This window comes from Argentina silus, assembly GCF_951799395.1.
Source record: "Argentina silus genome assembly, chromosome: 12".
In the NCBI taxonomy this organism is placed as follows: Eukaryota; Metazoa; Chordata; class Actinopteri; order Argentiniformes; family Argentinidae; genus Argentina; species Argentina silus.
The window spans coordinates 2,185,306-2,202,805 of NC_139666.1; the positions used below are offsets into that span (position 1 = coordinate 2,185,306).

The 17,500-nt window shown below is 50.6% G+C and overlaps 1 protein-coding gene across 1 annotated transcript in view; it reads right to left on the minus strand.

The window, feature by feature from the left end:
* The window catches only part of dip2a (disco-interacting protein 2 homolog A), a 62,226-nt gene that overhangs the window by 11,065 nt on the left and 33,661 nt on the right, over nucleotides 1-17,500 (minus strand). The window contains 19 exon segments of the mRNA XM_083681958.1: nucleotides 411-491; nucleotides 937-1,046; nucleotides 1,838-2,039; nucleotides 2,167-2,281; nucleotides 2,447-2,574; nucleotides 2,848-2,928; nucleotides 3,195-3,331; nucleotides 3,538-3,677; nucleotides 4,377-4,491; nucleotides 4,714-4,833; nucleotides 5,485-5,578; nucleotides 6,150-6,214; nucleotides 6,923-7,025; nucleotides 7,460-7,569; nucleotides 7,849-7,972; nucleotides 10,251-10,361; nucleotides 10,863-10,954; nucleotides 12,487-12,684; nucleotides 14,970-15,089. Of these exon segments, the coding sequence (XP_083538084.1) occupies nucleotides 411-491; nucleotides 937-1,046; nucleotides 1,838-2,039; nucleotides 2,167-2,281; nucleotides 2,447-2,574; nucleotides 2,848-2,928; nucleotides 3,195-3,331; nucleotides 3,538-3,677; nucleotides 4,377-4,491; nucleotides 4,714-4,833; nucleotides 5,485-5,578; nucleotides 6,150-6,214; nucleotides 6,923-7,025; nucleotides 7,460-7,569; nucleotides 7,849-7,972; nucleotides 10,251-10,361; nucleotides 10,863-10,954; nucleotides 12,487-12,684; nucleotides 14,970-15,089 (2,246 nt within the window).

Consider the following 17,500-nt stretch of genomic DNA (forward strand, 5'->3'; position numbering starts at 1 on the left):
ACACACACACACACACACACACACACACACAGAGACACAGACACACACACACACACACACACACACACACACACACACACACACAGACACGCCAAGCTCATACACTTACAGGAACTTAAACACAGACAGGATGTCCACACCAATGACCACAGATATAAACAGAATTACAGTGGTGCTTCTAGGTGCTTCTAGGTGCTTCTAGGTGATTCTAGCGTCCACAAACAGTCACTGTCACCAACAAGGCTTAATATTAGCTACACAAAAACAACCCAGAAGAAACACTGCTAGAGTTTCACCTCCCTCGCCCTGGAACATGGCAGAAGGGGAAGAGACATACAAAATTGCAGCTTGGCACAAAATGGCAGCTTGGCACAAAATGGCAGCTTGGCACAAAATGGCAGGTGTAGTACCTTGGCATTGAGCACCAGGAAGAGAGGGTGGTCCGGTGTGGCCTGGGCCCTCCACTGTAGCACGTCCTGCATGTACAGGAACTGTAGGAGGGAGAGAGAGAGAGACAGAGAGAGACACAGAGAGAGAGACCCTCAGACAGCCACTCAGACAATAACAGGCCTACACACAAAACGAAGTGGTGCTTTATCCAATGAGCATGTTGTGAAGTGGGCTGACTGACCAATGAGTGACTGACATGGCTGGTAGAAGTGGTATGAAGTAGACCCGGGGCGAATACAGTCAAACTCTGGAGATGTGCTTGATTTAGTTTGCTCAGAGTCCAAAATAAATCTCACACACAGACACACAGACAGACAGACACACAGACAGACACACAGACAGACACACACACACACACACACACACACACACACACACACACACACGTATTTGCCCCAGGTCTGGTATGGAGTGCTTGCTGTGTGTCTTACCTGTGTGTGAGGTGGAGGTGAGAGAAGGTGAAATGAGGATGAGGACGGTGTCTACCTTACGTGCCTGGTCATTGTCCTCCAGCTGACTCACGTCTCTCCCGCACGCCTGGGCGATCCGCTTCCCCGCCACCAGGTTGCCCACTATCATAGAAGCTGGACCCACCTCTGCCCGACACAACAGCACATCATCATCATCCTCATCATCATCATCACAATCATCATCACCACCACCATCATCACAGTCATCACCATCATCATCATCATCATCCTCCTCATCATCATCATCACAATCATCATCATCACCACCATCATCCTCATCACAATCATCACCATCATCACAATCACCATCATCACCACCATCATCCTCATCACAATCATCACCATCATCACAATCATCACAATCATCACCACCATCACCATCATCACCACCATCATCCTCATCACAATCATCACCATCATCACAATCATCACAATCATCACCACCATCATCATCATCACCACCATCATCATCATGAGCAACAGAGGTAAGAGAGGTGAGTCTGATGCAGTGAAATGAGTAAAGAAGACTCTATGGAGACTCTATGGAGACTCTATGGAGACTCTATGGAGACTCTATGGTGACTATGGAGACTCTATGGAGACTCTGTGGAGACTCTATGGAGACTCTGTGGAGACTATATGGAGACTCTGTGGAGACTCTGTGGAGACTCTATGGAGACTCTGTGGAGACTCTGTGGAGACTCTGTGGAGACTCTGTGGAGACTCTGTGGAGACTCTATGGTGATATTATATTCTGCCACACCCAATTTGGAACATTTCTTTCCATAATCCTAGATGGAGTCATACACCCTCTGTCCCACAGCGTAAAACAATCTGCTGTTGTTCTGGGATTTCATTTCCTGAGCCTGATGACGGTGAGTTGAGCCCCATCCCTCCTCCCCCCCAGCCGACGGTACCTGGCTGTTTCTGCCGAGGCTTGGGCAGGTTGGTGACGCAGGTGTGGGGGCACATCAGGACGTTGCAGGGGTGCAGGGCCCCCTCCAGGAAGCGCTGTTTGGTCTCTGAGATGTGGATGCCCCCCAGGGGGGCCTTAGGGAGCGTGTTGGCAGGCACCAAGGCCAGGCAGTAGACCCCCACCTGGTGGATGCTGTCGATCGCCTGGGCACAGGACATACACACACACACGGAGGACGGCTCAGAGGGACCAGGACGTGGACGGGAATAATGTGTGTGTGTGTGTGTGTGTGTGTGTGTGTGTGTGTGTGTGTGAGTGTGTGTGTCCTACCTGGAGAACACGGCTCATCCACTGGAAGCTGTCCTCCTCCGAGGCGTCTGGTCTCTGCTCTGCCACCACCACGATGCGCTCATCATGAAGCACAGACACAGAGAACACTGCTATCCTGCAACACACACACACACACACACACACACACACACACTGAAACACACACTGAAACACACACACACACACCGAAACACAACAACACACACATACACACACTGAAACACAACAACACACACACACACACACACCAACAACGGTCAACGGCGTTGGTCCTCCTTACCTCCCCCTGTACACAAACTTCATGGGCTCCACCGCCAGCGCCGTGGCGACCACGTCATCAGCGTTGTGCCTCCGCCCGCTGACCACCATCAGCCCATCCATCTTCCCCACCACGAACACCAGGTTGTCCTGGCGACCACACACACACAAACTCACTCACGTCATCCAGAACTACAATAAAAAACTAAACTAAACTGAAAGTTGTTGTATAAACCTTTATCCGTGTCCTGCACTTCCACCTCTGATTCAACCCCTCTGATCAGCTCATCATCAACCTGCTACACGTTTGAATCCGCCGTGTTCGTACCGAGTGACACCAAAAGTGTGCGCCCCCGGGAGGGGGCCCCCTACTGGAGGACAGCCGCCTACGGCCCGGCTCAGGGACAGCGGCGGGGAACTCACCGGTCCGACGAAGCCCAGCAGGGAGGTTCTGGTGAACGGCCGGTCACTGATGGGCGCTCCTGAAGCCTTCACTGGGATGGTCTGGAACGGAAAAGGACGTTATGAAACACACACACACACACACACACACACACACACATATGCCAGATAGACACACACACACACACACACACCAGACACACACACACACACACACACACACACACACACACACACACACACACACACACACACACGGCAGACACACACATGCATCAGACACACACATACGTCAGACATACACACACACACACATATGCCAGACACACACACACATACGCCAGACACACACACACACACACACACACCTCAAAGATGTTCTTGGTCATGCCAGGGAGGCCGTAGTAGGCGATGCCCATGGTGCCAGAGCTCACGCAGATCTCGCCAACCTCGTCCGTCTGGCAGAGGTAGGGCGTCCCATCCACGCGCACCACACACACCAGGGCTGTGGGCGCATAGTGATGACGTCACACTCGCATACAGTACATCCTCTGACGATACACCAACTCAGTTTATCCGTTTCTAGAACACAGTCTACACTCCTACCTAGGGGGGCCTGATATTATTCCTGGTAAGGGAAAACCTCCTGGCCCCAGTCATGCCACGAACAGTGGTCTACACAGAGGTGAACGTGGCGTTAGAGGGACGTACCTCCGGGCATGACCTGTCCCACGTCCTGCACCGTCAGGACCGACAGCTTCTCCTCTGTGTCCACCCGGATCACGCTGTGGCTCAGCCCGCTCATGGACAGAACCGCCTTCCCTGGGGGGGGGACGCCCATCTCTGGAGGTCTGCAGGACACACACACACACACACACACACACAGGTTCAGACGTGCCAAACGTACACACAGGTACACAGGTATACTGTATAGGGATGTGTGTGTGAGATATCTCTGAAACAGTGTTCTTCCATCCCGGTCCTGTGGCCTGGCGTGATCCACACACGCGCCCATGTCGGCACGGGTTAGAACCCGGCCCATGTCCTGCTGACACACCCTCTCCTCATCACTTCCTGTCTTTCTCTACTGTCTCTGTCCAATCAAAATGGGAAAAATACGAGAGTAGGGCTGTCTCCAAAAAAGAACATTTTATCGGCCCACGGGTTAGGGCTTGTGTGTGTTAGTGCTCGCCTAGAACAAAATCCTGCACACCAAGGACCAGGATTGAAGAACATTTCACTGTCCTACACACACTTAAAGGCAAAGTGTGACATTTTGGATGTTATCTGGGGTGTTGTTTAATAGAAATGTTGCACTATCCCTCCTTACACAGGAACTAAATCCCCCCCCCCAACCCTAACCCTACCCCCCTCCCCCCCCCCCCCCCCCCGATCGAGCAAAACACTGATCGAGCAAATGCAGTGTTTGCGTTCCAGCAACATTTGCAGCGATGTGACTGTATTTGTGACTGTATTTGTGACTGTATTTGTGAGAGTGTGAGCTGGGCTTGTGTTGGCTGAGTTGGTACGGTGCAGTAACACCCCTTCACCTGCGGATGGCGACAGTCATGGCTTCAGCAGAGCTGGCACATGGGCAGATCACCTCAGGTCGGAGCCCACGTGCCTGGAACACGTTGAGGAAGGCGTCGCAGGAGGATATCGACCCTGTGTCCACACACACACACACACGCAGACACACAACACACACACACACACACACACAGACAGACACAAAGAAAGACACACATACGGACAGACACACACACACACACACACACACACACACACACACACACACACAAACGAAACAAACACGGTTCATCAGCTCAGGGAGCTCAGAGACGGTGAGAAGCGTATGCTGCATTTCCCCCTGCGACTGAGACTCACAGGGGTTGGCCCCGTCTGCTACGATCAGCATGCGCAGGGAGCTGAGGCTGACGTCCCTCTGGTCCCTCTGGGCCAGCAGCGACCAGTGCATGTCCCTGGACTTCACCACCGCGACCCGCGCTGCACACAGAGACAGAGACAGAGTCACACACACCTCAGCCAATCACAGGCCTCCTCACACAGCCAGGCGGCCAATGAGGCCACAGCCTCACACAACAGGGCAGCCAATGAGAGCAAAGCCTTAGTTAATATAATGACTCAGCGCCCTGGAAACGTGTGTGTGTGTGTGTGTGTGTGTGTGTGTGTGTGTATATGTGTGTGTGAATATGTGAATGTGTGTATGCGCGTGTGAATGTGTGTGTGTGTGTGTATATGTGTGTGTGAATATGTGAATGTGTGTATGCGCGTGTGAATGTGTGTGTGTGTGTGCGTGTATATGTGTGTGTGAATATGTGAATGTGTGTATGCGCGTGTGAATGTGTGTGTGTGTGTGCGTGTGTATGTGTATATGTGAATGTGTGTGTGTGTGTGTGTGTGTGAGAGAATATGTGAATGTGTGTGTGTGCGTGAGTTTGTGTGTGTGTATGCGTGTGAATGTGTGTACGTGTGTGTGTGTGTGTACGTGTCTATGTGTGTGTGTGTGTGTGTGTGTCTATGTGTGTGCACACCGTCTCACACCTCCAACCCACACACATAACAACCCCTCAGAGGAGCTGAGAGACGCAGACAGACACACTGGGGTCCGGAAGGAGGAGGGGGGGGGGGCCTCACCTTTGTAGGTGTGCACCTTCTGGATCCAGGAGAGAGGGTTGACCTTCATCAGGGAGTAGGGGATGCTGATCACGTGCATCCTCTTCATGACACTCTGCCATGCAATCACAACAACAAACAAACACACTCATCATCACCGCGGCTGTGACATCACCGCGGCCGTGACATCACCACGGCTGTGACATCACTGTGGCCGTGACATCACCGCGGCCGTGACATCACCACGGCTATGACATCACCGCGGCTATGACATCACCGCGGCTGTGACATCACCGCGGCTATGACATCACCACGGCTGTGACATCACCGCAGCTATGACATCACCACGGCTGTGACATCACCACGGCTGTGACATCACCACGGCTATGACATCGCCGCGGCTGACAGGGTTAACGGGGGACACAGCTGGACGGAGGGGCTTGGTTAGTTGTCTGCTCTGTGCTGCCTCCACACACACCATGCCAGGGAGAACAGACATTCAGACAGTACAAGTCAGGCACGACATGTAGCCTACTGTGTGTGTGTGTGTGTGTGTGTGTGTGTGTGTGTGTGTGTGTGTGTGTGTGTGTGTGTGTGTGTCTGTGTACATACGTTATACGAGTGTGTCTGTGTGTGTTTTCCATCCATATAATGAGTGTTGTTAAAGCTGGCCTTCGGCCACTCACAGTGAGAACCCCATGCCAGAGTCCTGCATCTCTCTTGAAGTCCAGGACGTTGGTTATGGTCTCAGCTGCAGGGCAAACAAACATTCACAGTCATGTTAACTGCTACTGAAATGTAATCAGATTTAACTTATAAATGTTTGTTTATTTATGGTAATCAATAGAGCTACTTAACATTTCCTTTGCAACTTAAGAATAAGGTTATAGAAAAAAAACCTCCCAAAAATAATATTCTGCTAAATTAAACATGTCTTAATCGTAAATTTCCTTCACCAGCATTGTCACTAAATTCCCAGAAGACATTACTGAATTCACGCTAAAATTAAAATTAAAATTCTGACCTTGATAACACAAAAGAATGAAAGCAAAACAGCCCCAGAAACAATCTGAGAGCCTCTGGAGGATTGGGAAACAAAGTTATTTAGGTTGAAACTGGGACGCCGGAAGAGATGGCAGAGCCTCTGTCTTCCATTCCTGTCTCTCCGGGGATCTGACCCATGTCTTGTTCAGCACGAAGAGTTCATAAAGCCACACGCACACGCACGCACATGCACACGCTCGCACAGACAGACAAAGACATAGACACAGACAGACAGACACACACACACACACACGCACTGACAGACACACACACAAACAGACACAGACAGACAGACAGACAGACAGACAGACAGACACACACACACAAACAGACACAGACAAACACACACACACACACACACACACACACACACACACACACACACCCTTCCTCCCTCCCTCCTTCCCTCCCTCACCTTCTGCGTATCCGCAGCCCTGTGTGAGGGCGTGGCAGTGGGCCAGCATGGCTGAATGAGACACAGTGATGCCCATGGTGCTGCCCTCCTTACTGGTCTTGTACTGGGGACACACACAACACACACACAAACACACACACACACACAACAACAGTTACACTCACAGTTACATGTGGTGGAGTTTTCACTAGAAGACCTGTAGGAAAGTATCTGCCTCCAGCCTGGTGGGTGAGCAGGTTCTGGGAGCAGGTCCATTTGACTTTACGGGAAAGAGGAAGCATTCTGTCTTCTTTTGGCTACTCCAGTCCAACAGTTTGGATATGAAATCAAACTAATAGCCTGAGGTTAAAGTAGAGATTCTCAGCTTTAATTCAATGTTTTTGTTTCTTCTTTTTGGAGTAGAGAGTTAAAGAAGACAAATTGCTTCCTCTTCCCAATGCTTCTGGAGGGCACTGAGTCAGCGCACAATGAAATACAATTATATTGAAGAAGAGATGATTAAAAATGTTCATTGAATGAAGCCTATAAAGTATTTACCTCGATATAGGCGATGTCATTGTTGGCTTCTCTTATCAGAGGATGCCAGTCTTTCGGGGGCTTCACCACGTGCTTCCCGTCAGTAACAAACCACAGCAACCGTGGCCAGCCTACACACACACACACACACACACACACACACACACACACGCACACACGCAAGGGCGCACACACACACACGAAAAAAGTTAAGCCCCTACATTCCAGTATATATGAAAAGGTACGGGACGTGGATGTCTGCAGAGTTGAAAAGGTACGGGACGTGGATGTCTGCAGAGTTGAAAAGGTACGGGACGTGGATGTCTGCAGAGTTGAAAAGGTACGGGACGTGGATGTCTGCAGAGTTGAAAAGGTACGGGACGTGGATGTCTGCAGAGTTGCCAACCTACCTTTGAAGGTCACGACCTCGCCCGTCTGCGCTTTAGGAAGGCCTTTCTGACAGGCGTCTGTGGTCAGCGCCAGCGTCACGCCACAGCTGCCCAACAGGAAGCCGATCTGTTGACTTCCTGCGTCCTGGGGAGCGGAAGGAGAGGGGGTTAATATCATGACAAGGCATCCGCAGTTCTATAAGATACAGTCCAACATGCTCCAGTAACATTCCCTAGTGGTCAGTCCAATATTTCACTGACAGCCTTTTCATAAGTCATATAACTCATATAACAATTCTCTGTCTTTTCATATTTTAGTCTTGCAATGCAAGATAAGATTGACCGATTGATTGACTGACTCACTGATTGATAGATAGATAGATTGATTGATAGATTGATAGATGAACATAAACAAGAACCATGTATTAACGTCGACGCAGAGGCAATCTGAGGCGAAGCAGAGTGTGAGTGTTGCGTGGGTGAGGAGAGGGAGACAGGTGCACACTCTCTCTCCTCCCGGCATCAACCCTCTTATCCTACACTCCAAACCCCCCCCAGGGCCTCCGTCCTCCCGCACACCAGAGACACACACATCTCCTCCTCAGCTCATCACACCACATCCCACAGCCAGGAGACATCAAAGCACCTCGCCTCCCATCTGTGACCAGGACTGCAGGTCTGACAGGACAAACCCTCAGCTCGTTGTTAAACCACACACTGCTGCCCTGCCGAGGCCAATCACAGAAATATGGAAGTCGAGGACATGCGTGTACCTATATTTGATGTGCTGTACGAATTAGCTGGATGTTAGATCTCTCCTTCCCTAAAACACATCCTCTTCTTTTTGATCGGGAGTCAACCTTTTGGATTTGGTTAAAGATTTCTTCGGTTGCCAACGTTTTTATAAGTTTGATCGTTTGTCTCGTTGAAGAGCTGACCGTGGACAATTTCTGATCTAACATGGATTGTCTTTTAATGACATTACCCTTCCCTTCCCTTCCCTTCTCTTCCCTTCCCTTCCCTTCCCTTCCCTTCCCTTCCCTTCCCTTCCCTTCTCTTCCCTTCCCTTCCCTTCCCTTCCCTTCTCTTCCCTTCCCTTCCCTTCCCTTCCCTTCCCTTCCCTCACATCTCATTTAGTGTAAGTAGATTCAGCAACACTAATCAGGGCAGACAAGGACACACATTGGTATGCCTGCCGTACGACTCAAGGTGGATCATTGGAGGTGCTCCATCAACTGAAGTCAGTGATTAGACGGCCTGTCATCCTACTGTACCACTCTGGAGACGTTCTCCTTGATGAAGCACCTTGACAAGAAGGCGTTGATATCCATCCATCCATCCATCCATCCATCCATCATCTACCTTCCTTCCATCCATCCATCCATCCATCCATCATCTACCTTCCATCCATCCATCCATCCATCCATCATCTACCTTCCATCCATCCATCCATCCATCATCTACCTTCCATCCATCAATCCATCCATCCATTATCTACCTTCTATCCATCCACCTTCCAAACATGTTCTTCAGTAAACATCATCTCCCTGCTCCCCCAGCTGATCATCTCCCTGCTCCTCCAGCTCATCATCTCCCTGCTCCCCCAGCTCATCATCTCCCTGCTCCTCCAGCTGATCATCTCCCTGCTCCCCCAGCTGATCATCTCCCTGCTCCCCCAGCTGATCATCTCCCTGCTCCCCCAGCTCATCATCTCCCTGCTCCCCCAGCTCATCATCTCCCTGCTCCCCCAGCTCATCATCTCCCTGCTCCCCCAGCTCATCATCTCCCTGCTCCTCCAGCTGATCATCTCCCTGCTCCTCCAGCTGATCATCTCCCTGCTCCTCCAGCTGATCATCTCCCTGCTCCCCCAGCTGATCAAGGTGGGAGAGGTGAATCATAATGTGATATCGTGAAGAGGAAGCAGGATTTGTTGCAGGTTTTTAACAAATTGGGACAATGTCCCTGCAGCAATAAACCAAGATAAGCCGCCACGCTTTCAATTTCAGTCTTTGTTTCATTTGGATGGGGATGGAAAAATCGCCACGATCAGCATTTTAAATAATGCCTCGTTTGTGTATTCTCCACAATGCCATATACAGCAGTGGTGCAGCAACAAGACTTTAAGGAGCTCATAATAGGTCGGCAGTTACTTTCACATTTAAAAACCAATTATAACTTTCCATAAATGTGCTGCCACCTAAAGAATGGCTGGCATAAAATCAAACTACATTCAATCTTCCTTTTCCCCCCGTCTCTTTGACCAGGAGATACAAGGACGTGATTAACTGAGTCACTGAAACTACAATTTCTTGTGCGTTTCCATGTTTCGCCAGTAGGGGTCACTACAGCTCTTCACTGGCCATGCAGAACAGAGACAGCAGAGCGTGGAGTCGGAACACGCCAGGGGGCCGGGCTGCTGTTACCTTCCGTGTGAGGGGCACCTCGATGGGCACGGGCACCAGCTCCGCCAGGAGGCAGCCGTAGAACGCCACCATGAACATCACCGGGTCGTTGTTGGGGAACACCAGGGCGACCTAAGGAAACAGATCTATGTAACATCTGCATCAACACAATCTGACTCTGTAGGTTAGGGAAGGAGGCATTGTTGTGATGTTCCTACTTTGAGAGTGATGTTTAGGGGAGAGAGAGAGAGGGAGAGACAGAGAGGTAGAGAGAGAGAGAGAGAGAGAGAGGGAGGGAGAGAGAGAGAGAGAGAGAGAGAGAGAGAGAGACAGAGAGAGAAAGAGAGAGAGGGAGATGGAGGGAGAGAGAGAGAGGGAGATGGAGGGAGGGAGACAGAGAGAGAGAGAGAGAGAGAGAGAGGGAGATGGAGGGAGAGAGAGAGAGAGACAGAGAGAGAGAGAGAGGGAGAGAGAGAGAGAGAGAGAGACAGAGAGACAGAGAGAGAGAGAGAGGGAGAGAGAGAGAGGGAGATGGAGGGAAAGAGAGAGAGAGAGAGAGAGAGAGAGAGATGGAGGGAGAGAGAGAGAGAGAGAGAAAGAGAGAGAGAGAGAACAAAAGTGTGAGAGACTCACTCTGTCTCCAGGTTGTAGTAAAGGTTCGTTCCTGGTGCTCAGCTTGTTGAGGAGTGTGTAGGCCAGCTTCTGACTCCGCGTCCACAGCTTCCCTGTGGGACATAAACCACAAGGGGTCACACAGATGCATGGTCCTCTGCGGCTCAGTGTGGTCCTCTGCGGCTCAGTGTGGTCCTCTGCGGCTCAGTGTGGTCCTCTGTGGCTCAGTGTGGTCCTCTGTGGTCCTCTGTGGCTCAGTTGGTAGAGCATGGCGCTAACAACACTTAGGTTGTGGGTTTGATTCCCGCTGGGACCATATATACTGAAAAATGTATGCACTCACTGCAATGTAAGTCGCTTTGGATAAAAGCGTCAGCTAAATGGCGTATATTATATTATATTACAAATGCAGGAATACACACACATCCATCCAGGAATACACACACATCCATCCAGGAATACACACACATCCATCCAAACCCAGAGTCCAGTCAGACACAGCGGAGAGGGAAGAATAGATGTGTAACTGTACAATACATCTCCATCCATCCCCAGTCCCTAATACACACAGTATACAATCCAATAGAAGAGAAGTCCCTTGCTGTAGAATCAAATCAAATCACATTTTTATTGCCATTTGCACAATATACAGGACGCAATGTAATGAAATGCTTCAGGGTAAGCAACACCTCAACACTCAACACCTCCACACCTCCACACCTCAACACTCAACACCTCAACACCTCCACACTCAACACCTCAACACCTCCACACCTCAACACCTCAACAACCTCAACAACCTCAACACCTCAACAACCTCAACACCTCAACAACCTCAACACCTCCACACCTCAACAACCTCAACACCTCCACACTCAACACCTCCACACCTCCACACTCAACACCTCCACACCTCAACACCCAACACCTCAACACCTCAACAACCTCAACACCTCCACACCTCAACAACCTCAACACCTCAACACCTCCACACTCAACACCTCCACACCTCCACACCTCAACACCTCCACACCTCAACAACCTCAACACCTCAACACCTCCACACTCAACACCTCCACACCTCCACACCTCAACACCTCCACAACGCAACACCTCAACAACCTCAACACCTCAACACCTCCACACCTCAACACCTCCACAACGCAACACCTCAACACCTCAACACCTCCACACTCAACACCTCCACACCTCAACACCTCCACAACGCAACACCTCAACACCTCCACACCTCCACACCTCAACACTCAACACCTCAACACCCAACACCTCAACACCTCCACACTCAACACCTCAACACCCAACACCTCAACACCTCAACACCTCAACACTCAACACCTCAACACCCAACACCTCAACACCTCCACACCTCAACACCTCCACACCTCAACACCTCCACACCTCAACACCTCCACACCTCCACACCTCAACAACCTCAACACCTCCACACTCAACACCTCCACACCTCCACACCTCAACACCTCCACAACGCAACACCTCAACAACGCAACAATCAAACAATAACAACGAGCAGTGCCATCAAATCAAATAGTACAAAAAAGGACGTAAACGACGACAACAAAAAAAGAGGACAGAGCAGACAGTGAGGAGAGCGACGGGGTCGTACCGTAGGTGAGGGTGTACACAGGTTTCCCTGCGTTGTCCAGGCCGGTGAGGCAGGGGCTCTTGGACTGGGTGGTCCCCCAGCGCTGCAGGGAGGCCAGCAGGGATGGGGGCCAGTTGGTGACCACCCCCAGGGGCTCCCCGTCCAGGGGACACATCTGAGGCCCCTCCGGCTTGGGCTGGTTGGGGTCCGGCTGCTGAACTACAAGGACAGGGAAGGAGAGGGGAGGGTCACCCGAATTAGGGTCGTGCGCGCGCACGCACACACACACACACACACACACACACACACACACACACACACACACACACACACAGTGGAGAATCGTGATACTTGGAGTTTTTGCAGTAGTGTTCAGTGTGTACAAAGGGCCTGTGTACGTCGCAATGTTTTGAATTTCAAAACTTTATCTAGATGAGTAGAGATACAGTACCAGTCAAAAGTTTGGACACACCTTCTCATTCAATGGTTTTTCTTTATTTTTTTAATCATTTTCTACATTGTAGATTAATATTGAAGACGTCAAAACTATGAAGGAACACATATGGAATTATGTAGTAAACCAAAAAGTGTTAAACAAACCAGAATATGTTTTATATTTTAGATTCTTCAAAGTAGCCACCTTTTGCTTTGATGACAGCTTTGCACACTCTTGGCAAGATGTGTCCAAACTTTTGACTGGTACTGTAGACTGGTACTGTAGACTGGTACTGTAGGCAGAGTTTAGGGGGGTGGTTTGGAGGTTTGAGGTGATGCAGGACTCGGTCCAATTATAAAGACACTGTACAAAGACTTCACAGGTTGAAAAAGAAAAAGAAGGTGAGAACATCACTGTGAATTTCAACCCCCATAGAGAGGCAGATGGCAGGGAGCGTGGGGGAGGGAGAGATGGAATGGAGAGTGGAGGAGGGAGGGAGGGAGGGAGGGAGGGAGGGAGAGATGGAAGAGGGAGCTAGGCTGTGTGCAGTCCGTATCAGACCTGCCACGGGCTGGAGATTCACTCACGCCTGGCTTACTCTGCTCAGAGACTATCTTTCTCCCTCCTTCCCTCCCACCCTCCTTCCCTCCCACCCTCCCTCCCCTCCCCCTCTCTCTCAGGAGTCAGTGCAGTGTGACAGGACAGGCCAGTCCTTTCAGTAGCAGACAACTCTGCTCCATCAGCTCCAGCCAGCTCCAGCTACCTCTCTCCACTACCATCTCAACACGGTGATCTATCCCTGCTCAGCCTCGGGCCAGCCCAGTGAGACCAGTGAGACCAGTGAGACCAGTGAGTCTGCCAGTGAGACCAGTGAGTCTGCCAGTGAGACCAGTGAGACCAGTGAGTCTGCCAGTGAGACCAGTGAGACAGAGGCAGACCAGGCGTACGCTAAAATTAGCTGCTATTGTGCAGCTTTCTTTCTCTGCTGTTGTTCAGTTGAACAGTATTTACTCAGCAAGGCCAACACCCAAACACCCACAGCGGGACGGTAGTGGACAGAGGAAACGGTTAGACCAAGGTGGTTATGGTGGTGTGTGTGTGTGTGTGTGTGTGTGTGTGTGTGTGTGTGTGTGTGTGTGAGTGTGTGTGTGTGTGTGTGTGTGTGTGTGTGTGTGAGTGTGTGTGTGTGTGTGTGTATGTGTGTGTGTGTGAGTGTGTGAGTGTGTGTGTGTGTGTGAGTGTGTGTGTGTGTGTGTGTGTTTATTCACTGCACCCTGCGTTTCCTGCCCACTCCCTAGGCACACCTGGTGGTCCCACTCCACCCAGGCAGACAAACAACACACCCCTTCCACTTACAGAGGCTCCCTCTGTACCAACAACATCAGCAGCGGTGGATGACAATCTGTCGTTGAGATTCTGTAGGATGAAGGGATTCCTATAATTCCTATAACTAGCGGGGGGATTACAGTTTCAAAAACTACAGCGCTCAGATCTTGCCGTGCGCGGGGGGGGGGTCCTCTCTCAAGAAAGAGAGATCTTCGTTTTCGGAACAATGATTTATTCGTTTGCAGAAGTGGTGTGACTTTACCCGAGCTAGCTTCTTCTTTTATTTTTTATTTTTTTTATAAATATGTCTTTAGGGTATTTCTGCTTTATTGGGATGGAGACAGTAGAGGTCGACAGGAAGGATGGGAGAGAGAGAGAGAGAGAGAGAGAGAGAGGAGGGATGACATGCAAGATATGTCGAGGGTCGGAGTCGAACCAGGAACCTTGTGATTATGTGGTATGCACATTAGTGGCTTAAGCCACTAAAAGCCCCTTATTTTCATTTTTAACATCATTAAAGAAATAGCTTGTTTCCTCTTAATTCCTAACTTCCTACACGGGTTAGAAGTCTGAACACATGTTTTTTCTGGCTCAGTGTTTATCTTTCAACTTGAAATCAAACTTTCATTCATACAGAACATTTCATACAGCGATGAAACCCAGTGTGCTTTACAGGACAAAGCACCAGACTGGCGTGCTACGCCGCGAAGCGCCCATTACCGGAGCTAGCTAGCTAGCTTACCATCCATGAGCTCCTCGAAGTCGTCGACGAAGAACTCCCTCAGCGGCGGGCGCTTGGGTCGCTTCAGCGTGTTCAGCAGCTGCTGGATCTTGGAGGAGACGCGACTGTTGACGGGTACACCTGTGGACCGGAGGGGGGGGGGGGGGGGGGGAAGAGACAGAGGAATGGAGGGGGGGGGGGGGAGGAGAGAGAGGGGGGGGGGGATGAGGAGAGACAGAGGAATGGAGGGGGGGGGGGATGAGGAGAGACATGGGAATAGAGGGGGGGGGGGAGACAGAGGAGGGGGGAGGGGGGGAGTAGATAAGAGAATAAAAGAGGAGAGAAGGTCAGAGCGCTGTGCTGAGGACACGGACCAGACAACCAGCTGTCAATCACAGCGAGGCCACCGTCCTCCACGGCCACCTGGGGGTCAGAGGGAACTGTCAGTCAGCCGCTGAGTGCGCTCACTGGGGACACCTGACCTGACCCGCAGTCTCAGAGGGTCCCACCGAGGAGAGGAGACTGCTACTTAGCAACAAAGAGGTCCTCTAGTCTAGCCTCTCCATCATTAATGAGGTGCCCTTATAAGGTGCCTGTTTTAAAAATGGTTTTAATGGACCCGATATTTGGTCACAACTATGGAACGGTTTTCAATTAGTGTAGGGATAACATAAGACATGGAACAGAAAAATAAATACAATATATATATATTTATTTATTTTTAAACAGACCCTAAAAACAGAGCTTTCACTTTACAGTATGCAAAAAGCTTAACAGGGAAAGAACCAAAAAGCAAAGACCCGTTTTTTTTTTTTTATGAAAAAAAGAACACGCAGTGAAAAAGTAAAAATCCAGATTGTCTTTGTTCCGTGTAGGACACGGTTATTTCTATAACACAGCACTCCCTGGACGTTAATTACAGTATGACATCATCGCCAGTTTGAGGGCCATTCTCAGACATTCCAGTCTGAGAGACCACAGCTGCAGCCTCCCCAGAGACGCAGGGCTGCAGCCTCCCCAGAGACGCAGGGCTGCAGCCTCCCCAGAGACGCAGGGCTGCAGCCTCCCCAGAGACGCAGGGCTGCAGCCTCCCCAGAGACGCAGGGCTGCAGCCTCCCCAGAGACGCAGGGCTGCAGCCTCCCCAGAGACGCAGGGCTGCAGCCTCCCCAGAGACGCAGGGCTGCAGCCTCCCCAGAGACGCAGGGCTGCAGCCTCCCCAGAGACGCAGGGCTGCAGCCTCCCCAGAGACGCAGAGCTGCAGCCTCCCCAGAGACGCAGGGCTGCAGCCTCCCCAGAGACGCAGGGCTGCAGCCTCCCCAGAGACGCAGAGCTGCAGCCTGGCGGCTGATCTAGTCTACTGTATGTCTGTCTGATCCAGACCTCCTGCCTCCCTAGAACCTGATCTAGTCTACTGTATGTCTGTCTGATCCAGACCTCCTGCCTCCCTAGAACCTGATCTAGTCTACTGTATGTCTGTCTGATCCAGACCTCCTGCCTCCCATGAGTCAATTTGCTGTGATAATGTGATATTCTGCACACACCTGCAGAGAATCAGAGTTTCTCCAACATGCACTGTGTCAGCTCAACAGCTGCAGCCTGCACAGACATTTATATAGGTCGCTCCAGACAGACTTCACTTCCTCATCCAGCTGTTCAGAAACAGTGCTGGGCGCCCCTGCTAACCCTAACCCTAACCCTGCGTCAGAGTTCAGATGTTCGGACCAGACGGATCAAAAACATAACCCAGACATTGAGCGAATCTCATCTGATGACACCCGTGATAACCGCTGTCCATTAATAACTACAGAACAGCCTCTCCAACAGAACGCCCACCATCTGATATGAAGGGCTATAATCACGATTATTGGATCCATTAGTGGCCAGCGATTACCCACAGTCGACCCAGAGAGCACGTATCAGGCCTGGTACGGCGATGCCACTTCAGAATGGGTTCATTCCCCCCCGTCTGCATTGTGTGCCTACTAGCTACAGTACCAGTCAAAAGTTTGGACACACCTTCTCATTCAATGGTTTTTCTTTATTTTTTTAATCATTTTCTACATTGTAGATTAATATTGAAGACATCAAAACTATGAGGGAACACATATGGAATTATGTAGTAAACAAAAAAGTGTTAAACAAACCAGAATATGTTTTATATTTTTGATTCTTCAAAGTAGCCACCTTTTGCTTTGATGACAGCTTTGCACACTCTTGGCAAGGTGTGTCCAGACCTTTGACTGGTACTGTAGACTGGTACTGTAGACTGGTACTGTAGACTGGTACTATAGACTGGTACTGTAGACTGGTACTGTAGACCGGCAGTGGCATCATTTCATTCAGTGGTAAAGGCCACGCGCTGAGAAGCCATCAGGTCACCACAGCTTAAAGCCAGACAGGGAAGTGACGAGTGTCATCCTTAATCCGGGAGGGGTGATTTAACGTGGCGTTGTCGTAGCTGTTCACCGGGCTGAGCAAACGTCACACATCTGTGACCACGGCAACCTGTCGTTGGCTTATCTTACGCTAATCCAGGTAAAGCACTCTGCCT